We start from the raw sequence: 13,214 nt of genomic DNA, 5'->3' as shown, positions 1-13,214 counted from the left end.
GAGGAGACGGCAGTGTTCCTCAACGCTAAGACGGGAGCAGACAGCGGACAGGAGCAGGGCTCACGCAGGGCTTACCAGGGGTAGGACCCTCGTGGCTCTGGGCCTGTTCTGCATACTTCCCGACACTCTTCTTTCTCCCACAGAGAGAGAGAGGACCAGCACCTGGCGGAGACAGCGGCGTTCCTGCACAGGGACTCAGCGCTGACAGCCGCCATGTGCGACAGGGAGCAGGAGGGCCCTGATGGCAGGGAGCCAGGTGAGGGCAAAGCAGCCCTCCCACAGCCTGGCCCACGGCCTGTTGGCGTGGCCAGCGTGGGACCCAGAGCAGAGGCTCGGGGGAGGCAGGAGCTATTCAGCCAGGCCGGGGCTGGAAGCCTTCTTCCTCCCCAAGTGGGGCCCAGCTGGGCCAGGGGGCAGCTGTTGGGACCCCCGTGCCCGCAATGGCCGCTGCTCTCCAAGACCTCCAGGCCTGCCCATCAGCCAGGCATGCAGGCAGGGACAGAGCAGCCCTTGGGGCCAATGCTGTGGGCTGAGAGCCCCACAGAGCTGCTCATGCCCGCTGCCATTGGCTCTGTCCCCTGCAGCATGCGTGCTGTGTCGCCGTGCAGAGGCTGACCCGGACATCTGCGGCGACAAACTAGAGAAATACGGGCTCTACGCCCATTTGTTCTGCTTGGTGAGTGGCTCCAAGCGCTCCCTCCAGCATTGCAATGGGCAGTCCCTGCCACCCTGTCCTCATCAGCTCTTCCCATTTTCTTCAGTATTTTGCCACGTTGCTTTTTCGGCAAGCAAATAAACGTGTTGGACTCCTGGGTTTTCTGCATCAAGATATCCAGCTTGCAGTCAGGCGGGCTGCACAGAAGGTGAGGGCCTGGCAAAAGAGCAGGGAGATTTGTGCCAGGAGAGGCTGGCCAGAGCTTAGCCCAGACCCCCACAAAGAAAGGCTGGCCATGCAGCCAGCTGTGGGACAAAGTCTGGCTCCCAGCAGCTCCAAGGAGGCTCTGGCACAGGGGCTTCTTTCACCAGCTGGCTCTGTGGGCTGAGAGCCAGCAGTGGCCCCATCCTGCGCCCTGCCCGGAGCCCTGGGGCTTCCTGGGGAGGCCCCCAAGCTGCTGCTGATGGGGTTGCTTGACTCATTCCAGCACTGCTGCGTCTGTGGCCAGAGCGGGGCCACCATCTTGTGCTGGAAGGAAGACTGCAACAGATGGTTCCACCTGCCCTGTGCCAAGGAGGGCGGCTGTATCACACAGTATATTGCCCCATACAGGTAACTCCTCTCCCCTTCTGGCCACCCCCGGAGAAGGACCAAATCTTTCTCATTATGCCCATCCCTTTGCCTCCAGGACCTACTGCCCTGAGCACCGTCCAGTGCAGATCGTGCAGGTGACTCCAGAGCTGGGCACTGAATGCCCCATCTGCATGGAGCCAGTGGAGGATAGAAAGACCTTCAAGACCATGGTGTGCCCAGTGTGCAAAAGAGCCTGGTTCCACAGGGACTGCCTCCAGGTGGGAGCCATGCCCTCAGACCTGGGACACAGCAGGTGCTCAGCAGCACCAGGGCCTGGCTCACACTGCTTCTGTTTGCCCTGCAGGGACAGGCCTTGTGTGCTGGTCTTTTGTACTTCCGCTGCCCTCTCTGCAGAGATCATGAGACATTCCTTGTGGAAATGTTTGTCATGGGGATCCGAATCCCCATCAGGTTGGTGTCCTTCTGCGTGTCTCAGAAGACAGGAGGGTGCAAGTGTCATGCTGTGCCAGGCCCTGCCCCAGCAGTCCAGGCCCTGTCCCATCCAGGGAGTCTGGACTTCCGCTTTTCAGGGGACTTCTCAGGGGACTTGGAAAAGCATTGGATGAAGAGCAGGGTCACCCTGTTATCTCTGTGAGGGCAGGGCAGCAGAAACACATCAGCTTTTCCTTTCTCCATCAGACAGCCAACATGGGAGGACAACAATGCCTTTGCGGATCTAGGAGAGAGGCACGGGAGGTGCAATGTCAGGGAATGCCTTTACCCAAGAGGCAGGGAGGAGGCAGAGGAAGAGGGGTAAGTTGGGAAGCTGCAGCCGGGGCTCTGCAGGGAACCTGTGTCTCGGGAAGGGCTCAAAGCAGAAGGAGCCAGAAGAGCTCAGCTGGACAATCCTGTTCTGGGACACTTTGTCTTCAGAGCCATCAACCCGTTTGCTTCCCCAGGCCCTGGGAGCTGCTCCTGTGCTCCTCCTGTGCTGCTGAGGGCACCCACAGGCGCTGCTCTGGCCTAACAGTGAGGACAACCCACTGGGAGTGTGACAGCTGTGCTGGTCTCGGCACAGGTATGAGGCAAAGCAACCGGGTGTCCCTGGGCTGGGGCCAGTGCCCTGGCTGGGCATGGCAAAGCCCATGGGCTCCTGGAGGGCTGGGGGCAGTGTTCTGGTCTGTCATGGCCTGCTCCAGGCCTGGGAGGCCTTTGACATTCCTGTTTGGCCTTACAGGCTCCAGGGATGAGCCAGAGCTCAATGGCCCCAGCCTGATCAGTCACTCAGGACTGGAATCTTCTCAGGGCCTCTCAGAATCTGAGGCCACCAGCCCCAGCTCCAGCAGCCCGGTGTCATCGGGTCTGGCTCCCCGTTCTCCGTCTCCAGAGACCAGCAGCCACAGCAGCCCCCAGCATGCAGCCTCTTCCTTGGCAGACACCGGCAGCCCTAGCACATCAAGGCCAAGACACAGCAGCTCCATGGACCCTGAGGACAGGGTCCATTCCAGGCATGCTGGGCCTGACCGCAGGCGAAACCGCTCTCGCCAGCAAAGTCGGGCCCCAAATAGACACGTCCGGTCACGGAGTCACCGTGACAGAAGCAGCAGGACAAGACCAAGGGCTGAGAGGCCCAGGCGAAGGGAGACACCCTCGCAGGCTTCCCCCAGGTGCAGCTGCTCCTGCTGTCAAGCTCGGGCCTTAAGTCCACCTGTCCGGTCAAGGAGTCACTGTGACCAGAGCAGGAGGACAACATCAAGGGCAGAGAGGCCCAGGCAAAGGCAGACACCATCAAGGGCAGCCCCCAGACTCAGCCGCTCCCGCCAGGAAGCTCAGGCCCAGAGTCCACCTGCCCGGTCGAGGAGTCGCCGAGACAGGAGCAGGAGGACAACATCAAGGGCAGGGAGGCCCAGTCGAAGGGAGACACCATCGCAGGCAGCCCCTAGACGCAGCCGCTCCCGCCTGCAACGTCAGGCCTCAAATCGACCTGTCCGGTCCAGGAGTCGCCAGGACAGGAGCAGGAGGACAGCAGCAAGTGCTGAGAGGCCCAGGCAAAGGGAGACATCCTCAGGGACATGCCCCAGACGCAGACATTCCCGCCTGCAACGTCAGGCCTCAAATCGACCTGTCCTGTCCAGGAGTCGCCAGGACAGGAGCAGGAGGACAGCAGCAAGTGCTGAGAGGCCCAGGCGCAGGGGCACATGGTCGGAGATGTCCCGCTGGAACAACCGCTCCCACCAGCCACATCGGGCCTCAACTCGGACCTCTAACAGCAGCATGTAGTGTCATCTTTTCTTTCTAGTCCCTCTGTTTGCTGCTGTAAGTGAAGGTGAGAAGGGTCAATACAGGGACCTCAAGATTTGCAGGTCTGTGGAAAACCCAAATTAGCTCTTGACGTTTCTATGATTCTTGATTTCTACGTTACCGTGTATTATTAAGTGAAAAGTCACCTGAGGATGTAGCTAATTAGAAAGGACACTCATTGCTGCCTTTAGACACATATTTCCCCACTGCTTACCCTTGAAAGTGAACCAATCCTTAATGGCTTGGATACATTTAGGGAGACATGAAGAGCAAGGTGGCTCTTAAGGAAGCTGTCTATGAAAAAGACATGTGCTGTGTTGCTGTCCTTGGACAATCTCATTTCAGTAGAGCCTTCCTTCAGTTAAAAGGAAGAAGAAGAGAGTGAGACACTGCCTCAAGCGTCTGAAGAAATTGATTGCGACACTGCTGCTGATTTAAAAGATTTGCTTGGACCTTCAAAGGTCAAACCAGAAAAGACAGAGGAAATACCCTGGGACAAAGAGGATGCTCAGGACTCTGCCTCAGACTACCGTCTGGGACCTTTGCCTGAAAACGACAGAACTCAGGAGTCGAGTGCTTTCAAGTTTTCCTTCTTTGGAGACACAGAGGAGTAGGGCATCAAAGAAGGTAACAGCAGAACCCTCCTAACAGTGCCATTTCTAAGGAACAGCTTCTGGCAGGCACTGTAGAGCAATATGGCGTAAAGAAGGTCATAATCCAGAGGATTTTCAGCAGCAGAAGTCAGTAATTATGCTGAAGCATTTTGATCTTCATTTCTACTTGCCAAGGTTGTGGGAGATTAATGAGAGGTAACTCATGCTTGCATCTCAGGAATTTTGAGAGGCACGCTTTAAGAAGGTATTGGGATTTTTGCAGAGTGGTGAAAAAGCTTGTTGTCATCCCCTAAACTTCTCAAACAGGGAAAAAGGTGACACAGCAGTCATATCAAGTTACATAGAGCCCAACAGGATTTTGAGGAAAATGTGTGTTAAGGTAGAGAGAGAAGCAAAATCCTGGAGTTGACCCCAAGGTCCATGAACATCCTGTTAGTTACTGAATTCTATTCCTGGACCTTCAGAAAAAGGAAACTGAATGACACTGAAGGATCATTGGGGTGTCCTAACCTCAGATAAAATGAGGCCTTATGAAATGAAGATGAAGGAATATTTAATCAAGTCACAGTCAGGTAGGAATGAAAGGAAACTGTGCCAAGTTATCCAAAATATTAAAAACAACACAAAGCAACAAGCCCGCCATGCTTGTGCTGAATTCAGGAGCTATTCACTGTCTTCTGGATGCAATGATAAATATTTCAGAACACAAAGGAGAAGCTAGAACAAAGTGGAAGATCCTGGAGCAGAGATACAGCTCAAAAAATTAGGGAGAAGATTCTGTCCTTCCTAAATCTGTCTTCCCCAGTGTAAATATTTCACTTGAAAGAAGGAATTTTTCCTGGCAAGTAGAGAAATAATCTGGTTTTGGCTTTCTTTCTGTTTTGGTGCTGATTTTGCAGAGCCTTACGTACTTGGAGTGATAAAACGGGAAAAAGTCACGTGGCAAGAGAATTCACATTTCCAAGAGAGCAGTTCTGAGGGTGCTGATGAGAATGAGATGTCAGAAATTGAAAAGCACCAAGAAAGGCAAGTTCCATTTGTATTTGTTGTCTACTTGGCTGTAGTAGTTGGACGCTGTGGGAATATTAATGGCAGCACTGAGGAAATGGGAAACTGACATTGCACACTGTCTGAGCAATGAAAGTCATCTTGGAGAACCATTGGTGCTGCACAGAGTCCAGAGTCCCAGATGCCCATTGGATGTGAAGTTGAATGTGAAGAGAGAGAAGTTGAGCACAAGAAATTGACTGGGTTGTTTTGGTTTGGCCAACCCCAAACTGGGTTTGGCCAAAAGCCAAAGACACAGTCAGTTTTTGTGTAAAAAGTGGGGTTTTTTTGTAGAAGGCTTTATTTGCATACTGTGGAGTAAAGCTCTTCCGTGTATAACATTTCTCTAAAGCACTACAACTCTAACTCATGCTCATAGGATTTGATTGGACCTTTTAGGATGCTAAAACCCCTTTGTACTTATCTAGGTTTCTTTCTCTACCACGCACAGAAAGTGCTAGTTTTCTTCTCCATAGATGATGAACGCCTAAGAGGTACGACACAACTTCTTCAGCCCCTTTTGTATATTTTTCCCTTTTAAACCCTTACTGGACTTGAGTAAGGAGGAAAAAATGCTGCCTAGTTATGAATCCTCTGTAGTCAAAATTTGCCATCCTTACTTGTGGTCAAAGTTGTGGTAGAATCCCATGAGACAGTCCTGGTAAAAAATAAAGGCTGAGCAGCTTTCTGGCTTTCCTTTCTTTCAGATAATTGCCTCATAGCTATAGGAACCTTTAGAGCTTAGCAAAAAAATAGTCATTAGACAGGTTACTGAGACATTTTGGATCCTTTCAGGTAGGTATATCATCTTTAACTTTTCCCTGTCATTCTGGTGTTATCATTAGGAATGCTGAGTGTTCTTGTCAGCAACATATGTCCGTGCGGTTCTTGATCCTAATGAATCTGGGGCTTTCTCTTCTGAACCCAGTGAATTTTCTATTTAAAAACAAAGACAAAAACAACAAAAGAAAACATACAAAGCCCCAAAAAATTACACAGGCCGCCAAAACAATTGCTTGCTATATTTTGTAGAATATAGTCTCAAGACAGGCTTAAATGACATTCGTTTCTTGAGACTTGTTAGATAACCCTGATGAAATGTATGGCTGTGTTCATACCGTTACTGCCCTGCAATCTTCCAGCCTGTCAGATTTTCAGGGTGTGTTAAAATGGAGATCTCAGCCCTTGGCAGGCAGCACTTCTGGGGGGAGCTGTGGGATCCTGCTGCTGAGCATTTAATGAAACAGCTGCTGTTTCACTGCAATTTAGATTTCAGCATGTTCAGGGAGACAGCTGCTGCCTTTCATTTTTCTTAGTACACCAGGCTGCAGTAGGAAATATTTCTGTTGGAGCCGACATGTGGTGGGGGGCAAGAGAATAGGAAGGATGTGAAGAATAGAGCTTCTGTCTTTATTGTTGTGTTGTTCATTCATGACTTTTGGAAGCAGCAGCAGAATCAGAAGTGCTGAACCCTATTGATTGGTGTTGTGTTTTGTTTTGTGCAGAGGGCCCAAAGTTATTTTGTAGATCAATAGAGCTCTCCATAGATGATGAACGCCTAAGAGGTACGACACAACTTCTTCAGCCCCTTTTGTATATTTTTCCCTTTTAAACCCTTACTGGACTTGAGTAAGGAGGAAAAAATGCTGCCCAGTTATGAATCCTCTGTAGTCAAAATTTGCCATCCTTACTTGCGGTCAAAGTTGTGGTAGAATCCCATGAGACAGTCCTGGTAAAAAATAAAGGCTGAGCAGCTTTCTGGCTTTCCTTTCTTTCAGATAATTGCCTCATAGCTATAGGAACCTTTAGAGCTTAGCAAAAAAATAGTCATTAGACATTACTGAGACATTTTGGATCATACTGTTCCACATGAACATAGTGAAGAAAAAGAGGGTTGGGAAGACAGACGTAGATTATTGCTTAAGGTGAGTATGGAATGTCTGTTCCCTGGTAACTGTGGCTGAACGCTGAGCATGGGAGGGAACACGGCTATGAATGTGCATGCAAAATTAATTCAGGACCTCCAGAAGAGCCTGAAACTTTGTAACTGTCAGGGAACAAAAGGTTGTTATTATACTGGTGTGTGTAACATCATGTTGTGATGTCCAACCAGGTAAACCACTGCATCTCTGTATGTTACAGGAGCGGATACCTAACTATATGTAAGGGAAGTGTTTAAGAGAAACAGTGAATTTAGAGACTTCTCCGAGTAGTGGATTCAAAAACTTCTCCTAGGAATATGTTAGATTTTCATTAATTTCTGGATCGTCTAAGGAAGCATAAGAATTCCATACGGAAACTGAACCCAAACTAATAAACCTTTTCTTGAAAATAAACTCGTCTTATTTGTTCCTTGAAGAAGCTGCCAAACAACCTTACCGTTTAAATCCCTTCAAAGATCTAACAGGAAAAAATATTGGCAAACCCTGTTAGGCAGTGTTTCCGAGCTGATGCTGATGGTCTCAGGTTCTGGGGAGCCACAGGAAGGCTCCAGTCCTGACTGTCCGGTCAGGCTGGGGCCATTAAGCTCCGGCTCAGCCCTGGAGGCTGTGAGGCCAAACAGGAATGTCAAAGGCCTCCCAGGCCTGGGCCAGGCCATCCTGGAGCAGTGCCCCCCAGCCCTCCAGGAGCCTACGGGCTCTGCCAAGCCCAACCTGGACACTGCCCCCTGCCCAGGGGGCTTGCCCTGACAGCCGTGCCCAGAGCAGCAGAGCTGTCACACTCCCCGCTGGTTCTGGTTGCTGTAAGGCACGAGTAACACCCGTGGGGGCCCTGGGCAGCGCAGGAGCAGCACAGGGGCACTTGCCAGTGCCTGGGGAAGCACAGAGATCGGCTTCTGCTTGGTGACACAGCACGCATGCTGCAGGGGACAGAGCCAATGGCAGCGGGCATGAGCACCTCAGCCTGCAGCATCGGCCCCAAGGACTGCTCTGTCCCTGCCTGCATGCCTGGCTGATGGGCAGGCCTGGAGGTCTTGGAGAGCAGCGGCCATTGCGGGCACGGGGGTCCCAACAGCTGCCCCCTGGCCCAGCTGGGCCCCACTTGGGGAGGAAGAAGGCTTCCAGCCCCGGCCTGGCTGAATAGCTCCTGCCTCCCCCGAGCCTCTGCTCTGGGTCCCACGCTGGCCACGCCAACAGGCCGTGGGCCAGGCTGTGGGAGGGCTGCTTTGCCCTCACCTGGCTCCCTGCCATCAGGGCCCTCCTGCTCCCTGTCGCACATGGCGGCTGTCAGCGCTGAGTCCCTGTGCAGGAACGCCGCTGTCTCCGCCAGGTGCTGGTCCTCTCTCTCTCTGTGGGAGAAAGAAGAGTGTCGGGAAGTATGCAGAACAGGCCCAGAGCCACGAGGGTGTTCCTCAACGCGACAACGTTCAGTAATTCAAACCCAGACCAAATTGAATCCCCTCACACAGTGCATAGGATGGGAAAAAATTAATATATAAATGATAGGATTGCAAATGCTCTGAGAACATTAACAGGAAGAGCTCACATTTAAAAATATCTTCTTCAAAGTTAATGTGACTAGGTAATAATAGGATTAATTATAAATTATTAAAAGAGAAGAAATTACAGTTATGTGAGTTAAGTCTTTGTTTCTGTGTCAGACTAGTGCAGATTGGATTTACTGGGTTTTTGCTGTCTTATTTTCCTTTTTAGACCAGTAGCATTTTTTCAGTGATTGTTGTGTTCCAATATTTATTTCCCAATTTTTTTCCTTTCTTAAGGAGCCAAAAATTATGTAAGTTATGGACTGAAGATTAATAGTTAAGGAACTTCTAAATTTGTCCTCTTTGGAAAAATAAAAGAGAAAAATGAAGTCCAAGAAAATGAAAAAAAAAAAAAAAAGATTACAATCTTATGAATTGCTTTTCATTTCAATGTGGAAATCTTCAAAATATTATCATAAATTTTTGGTTTGTTTTTTTTTAAAAAACAAAGTTTTGTATTTGTGTATTTGGAGGAAGTGTATTGTAAGTCCTTGAAAATGTAATCCAAATTAATAAAAACACAAACTGTACAAAATCATTAAGTCGGTTACACTGTAAAAATTCTCTCCTGCATCAATCCAGAAGTTGCTATGTTTTGAGAGAACCAAAGATCTTCAGGGCACTGCAAGAAATTAGGCAGATTGCCTCCACTGATTCATGAATTCTTAGTCTCTTTACATCAGGGAGAAGAGTGCTTATATGCCTGTGAAGGGAATAGTCATAAGCAAAAACTAGAATAAAAGAAAATAAAATAAAAGGAAAAGAGTAAGATAAATTAGAAACCCAACAATGGAGTAGGCAACTTTAAGCAGCAAATCCCTTTCATAAACAACTAACCATCTTTTATCCAAACAACAGCATAAAAAAGGATGAAAGAGGTAGGAATAAGACTTTTTTTCAGATTATCATGTCACCTCAAAAACTATAAATTATAAGAATTCCTTACCCATGTTTGGAGAGTGCAAACTTCTTATGTGTTTGATGAAATAAGCTGCAAAATACAGTTGGGAATGTCACCAGTGAGCTGGATGAAGGGGCAGAGTTACCCTCAGCAAGTGATTAAATACTGTTTGCCATTTTAAAAACAGCACAAACATAAATTCGACTAAGAGGAGAAGCAATGTTTTTAAACTGCAAGAGGAAATATTTAGATTCACTATGAGGAAGAAATTTGATAAGGTTGGTGAGACAATGGAAGACGTTCCACAGAGCTCTGTGCTTGGAAGTGTTGAAGATTGGACAGGGCTTTGGGCAACTTGTTTTACTAAAAGATTTCTCTGCCCATAGCAGAACCTTTGGTTTTGGTGGTCTTTAGGGATACTTTCTATTCCAAACCATTGAATGATTCTATGAAATTTGTTTTCAAGGGGAGAAAATTGGTGACTATGGAAAAAAAAACCCAAAACAAACCACAAGGAAAATATCTTCCACTATGAAATTATGTCTTTTGATTATCATACAATTTGTCATGATTTTCCTATGTATTGTATTCTCTGAGTCAGCTCCAAGTAAAACAGTAGCTGAAGGAAATATCCTAGAAGTATCAGATAGTCACTGTGAGATAAATGACAGCATTTTAATTAAAGACAGAGTTCAATATTCTGTTATATCCTACCATCTCCCAAATTTACCTATATTTCTTCCCCAACCTTCCCTTAGATCTAAGCAAAGTTGTGTGGAGACCATGCGCTATAACTCAGTGTTAGATTAAGGTTTGGACCCAGTTCTTAACACAAGGAAATAATTCTTAAATATATATACCTACACATTATTCACATTCAGGCACCATATTCTATTTGCAATTCCTGAGTGTTTTCAATTGCATGATAAATAAATATTTGCCAGGAAAAGCATGTGTATTAATCATAAGGATAGCAAAGACATGGTAATCTTTGAAAGCTTGCTTCTCAGATTCCAAATCTTACATGGTAGTCACAACAGATTTTTTGAACTTTAGGTCTAATTTTTCATACATTTACTAGTCTTAAGGTTTTTTAGTTAAAACAAAAAAAAAAAGTGTAAACTTGCAATGGAGCAGATGTTCATTACATTAGTGAGCTATTTCACTATGGATACAAGATTGTTACTATTGTTGCTATAGTACTACTGGGATAGTTGCTTCTGGCCTTGTTAAAGCAAAATCTCCGTTAGAATACTTCTAGACTCTGAAGTGTATACCTGTGATATGCACAGAATTTCCTATGAGCCAGACAGATAAAAAAAGTAGCACAAATGGGAAAATGGAACTGCACAAAAATTATACAGGAGCTGGTATTAAACACCTAGATAAAACACAAAAGATACATAAACGTCAGCTAGATTACTTTTATGTTCAGAAACAGGAAATTTATCAAGGTTGAAATGGATAAAAATATATGTGGTCAAATTGTCAGAGATGTTAGTAACAGTCATAAATTTTACGAATATTATGTGCAACTTATAAAATGGGATTTCTTAATTTCTCATTATTTTTAATGAATGCAACAGAGACTTCATAACTATTTTTAATATAACTTGTTTAGTTTTAATCCTAAGCAATTAAAGAAAATAAAATACTTTAACTTCCCCAAATAAGAAAATTTTATATGTGAAGTTATTGTTGGACCAAAATTTGAAATATTTAACTCTTCTTGTAACAAAAACTTGTTTCATATACAACTTTGTTAAGCATAAACCATTAAAATGAAACCTTCCCATTAGCATGAAAGGCACCACCTGCATTTATTAGGAAGAAACACAGAGGTGAGAGAATAAACTATCAAACATTTGTAAGCACAATTTCAGTCTTTTTCACTGAAGGTTTTAATAATTTATGTGTCGGGGGAGGAAGGTTCACTGAATTACCACTGATACAATTTCTGTAGACTGTTAATTCACATGGGTTTCATTGCATTAAAATACTGGGATAAGGTTTTGAGTTTTTAGATAGTATTTACTTCAGGATTTGGAAACACCTAGATTGTGAAGAAATGGCACATCCTGAGACCTCCAATTAATAAAGAGATGACCAGTTAGGAGGCTGATCACACATTGTGCCTCTGAGTAGGCTTCTCAAATGGAGAAGGAAAGGCCTAGGCAAATTGTAATCTGAAAATTGAGGCATCTCCATGGAAGGGAATGTTGTGGAGTTTTCAGGGGCATCATAATGCTTGAGACTGGTGACTTTCTATCTGTCTTTCCTAGACTTCGTAGAAGGGTGGAAGACCATGTAAGTGTGCCTTTGAGGTGAGAAGGGATGCTATTGGAAGCACCTCCACAAAACATATAGAAGGCTGACCTCTCATCTGAGTGCAGATCTAGAAAGCCTTCTCGAATTCAGCAAAAACAGAATAACAGATCTCAATTTTCTGTTCCAGAAAAACAGATCTTGATACAATGATCCAATGACTTTCTAGTCCAGTATCTCCAAGAGGACTGTAACAAATCCCATTGAGTTTTCAACCAGAATCTGTATGTTATCTTAATTGAAACAGTTTGCTCATATCTTGTTCAGTAATATAAACTGTAATCTTATACCTGCTGATAGCACACTTGCTTGTCACACCTTGACAAGGTAGACACAGACAAAGTGCATTATTTGGAAGGCAGCTGTTTTATTTTAAAATTGCACATTTCTATTTGACATTGTATCATATGAGGGCCAAATTAATGCCTTGCCTGTGAAGTTTGTAATAGGTCTTTTCTTCTTGCAAGAAAATAAATCTGGAATAAAGCAATTGCCTTCATTGAAGACAGCCAGTTTTAAAATAGAATTTCAGTGTCAGCTTTGGAGTATTTAAGTTGGAGTAAATCCATCGAATGGATTACTAGCAGTTGAAAGGACATGATTTATTTTTTTCTGTCCTGCAATAGTATCTAATCAGAATTTATTATTATTTATATTACAGTAGGATTTTTCCTTCAAAATATATGATTTTATTTTCTCCTTTTCACTCATAATTTCAGAGTTTAAATGGTGAAAAAATATCCTATCCAAGCAGTAAGAGGTTGGGGTGGGAATTTCTCTTTAATTTTAGAGGGGAAAAACAAAGTATTTGCAGTTAATATAGTACAAACCACACTGCTTCCTGATGAGTTTGCTGCTTTTCTATAAATATATTTCCCTATAAATGTTTCTGCATGTAAACAACTTAAAACAAGACTTATCTATTAATCAAGCTGAAATTCTACTACATAGGCAGATATCTGATTCATAAAGCAGAAGATATAACTGTCCTCTCTTACTAGGTATTACAACATTTCCACTTACTAATGAAATATCACAGATGCAATATCTCATACTGAATAGCTATAAACTTATTTAAATCCCAGATTTTAATTTGTCAGCAATATTCCGGGTTGAATTTAGACTAATTTGCAAGTGCACTATGAAACTTAAATTAGATCAAACCAACCTACACTATTTTTTTTCCCTCGGAAACCTGCTGGTAGGAAATTATGTTCTTTGTATCTGACCCTGAGCATGGCATGTTATATATTCCAACATACACCATGAAATTCATTAATATGGAGAGCGTGTTAGGATTAATCTTCTTCTTAT

The 13,214-nt window shown here is 45.3% G+C and overlaps 1 protein-coding gene across 1 annotated transcript; it reads left to right on the top strand.

The window, feature by feature from the left end:
* Positions 1 to 213: 213 nt before the first annotated feature.
* LOC102101569 (E3 ubiquitin-protein ligase PHF7-like) lies at positions 214 to 3,508 on the top strand. Its single transcript, XM_088051286.1, has 10 exons — positions 214 to 256; positions 585 to 676; positions 762 to 863; positions 1,143 to 1,267; positions 1,344 to 1,506; positions 1,593 to 1,703; positions 1,932 to 2,041; positions 2,188 to 2,306; positions 2,466 to 2,895; positions 3,172 to 3,508. Exons 1-10 carry the CDS (start codon positions 214 to 216, stop codon positions 3,506 to 3,508), a joined length of 1,632 nt encoding a protein of 543 aa, XP_087907412.1.
* Positions 3,509 to 13,214: the final 9,706 nt, after the last annotated feature.

The sequence above is a fragment of the Pseudopodoces humilis genome, chromosome 2 (genome assembly GCF_049639895.1).
Source record: "Pseudopodoces humilis isolate 2021_Gansu_Grassland_sample_001 chromosome 2, ASM4963989v1, whole genome shotgun sequence".
NCBI lineage: Eukaryota > Metazoa > Chordata > Aves > Passeriformes > Paridae > Pseudopodoces > Pseudopodoces humilis.
Note: the sequence above shows the minus strand (reverse complement) of the source record. Positions and strands in the feature narration are given on the sequence as shown.

What these genes read in the sequence shown, in the direction of transcription:
- LOC102101569 (XM_088051286.1), top strand. Translation starts at nt 214, where the DNA reads ATGTGCGACAGGGAGCAGGAGGGCCCTGATGGCAGGGAGCCAG. An exon ending in CCCTGATGGCAGGGAGCCAG is followed by an intron (nt 257 to 584) that starts GTGAGGGCAAAG and finishes TGTCCCCTGCAG; the next exon opens with CATGCGTGCTGTGTCGCCGT. An exon ending in TCCGAATCCCCATCAGGTTG is followed by an intron (nt 1,704 to 1,931) that starts GTGTCCTTCTGC and finishes TCCATCAGACAG; the next exon opens with CCAACATGGGAGGACAACAA.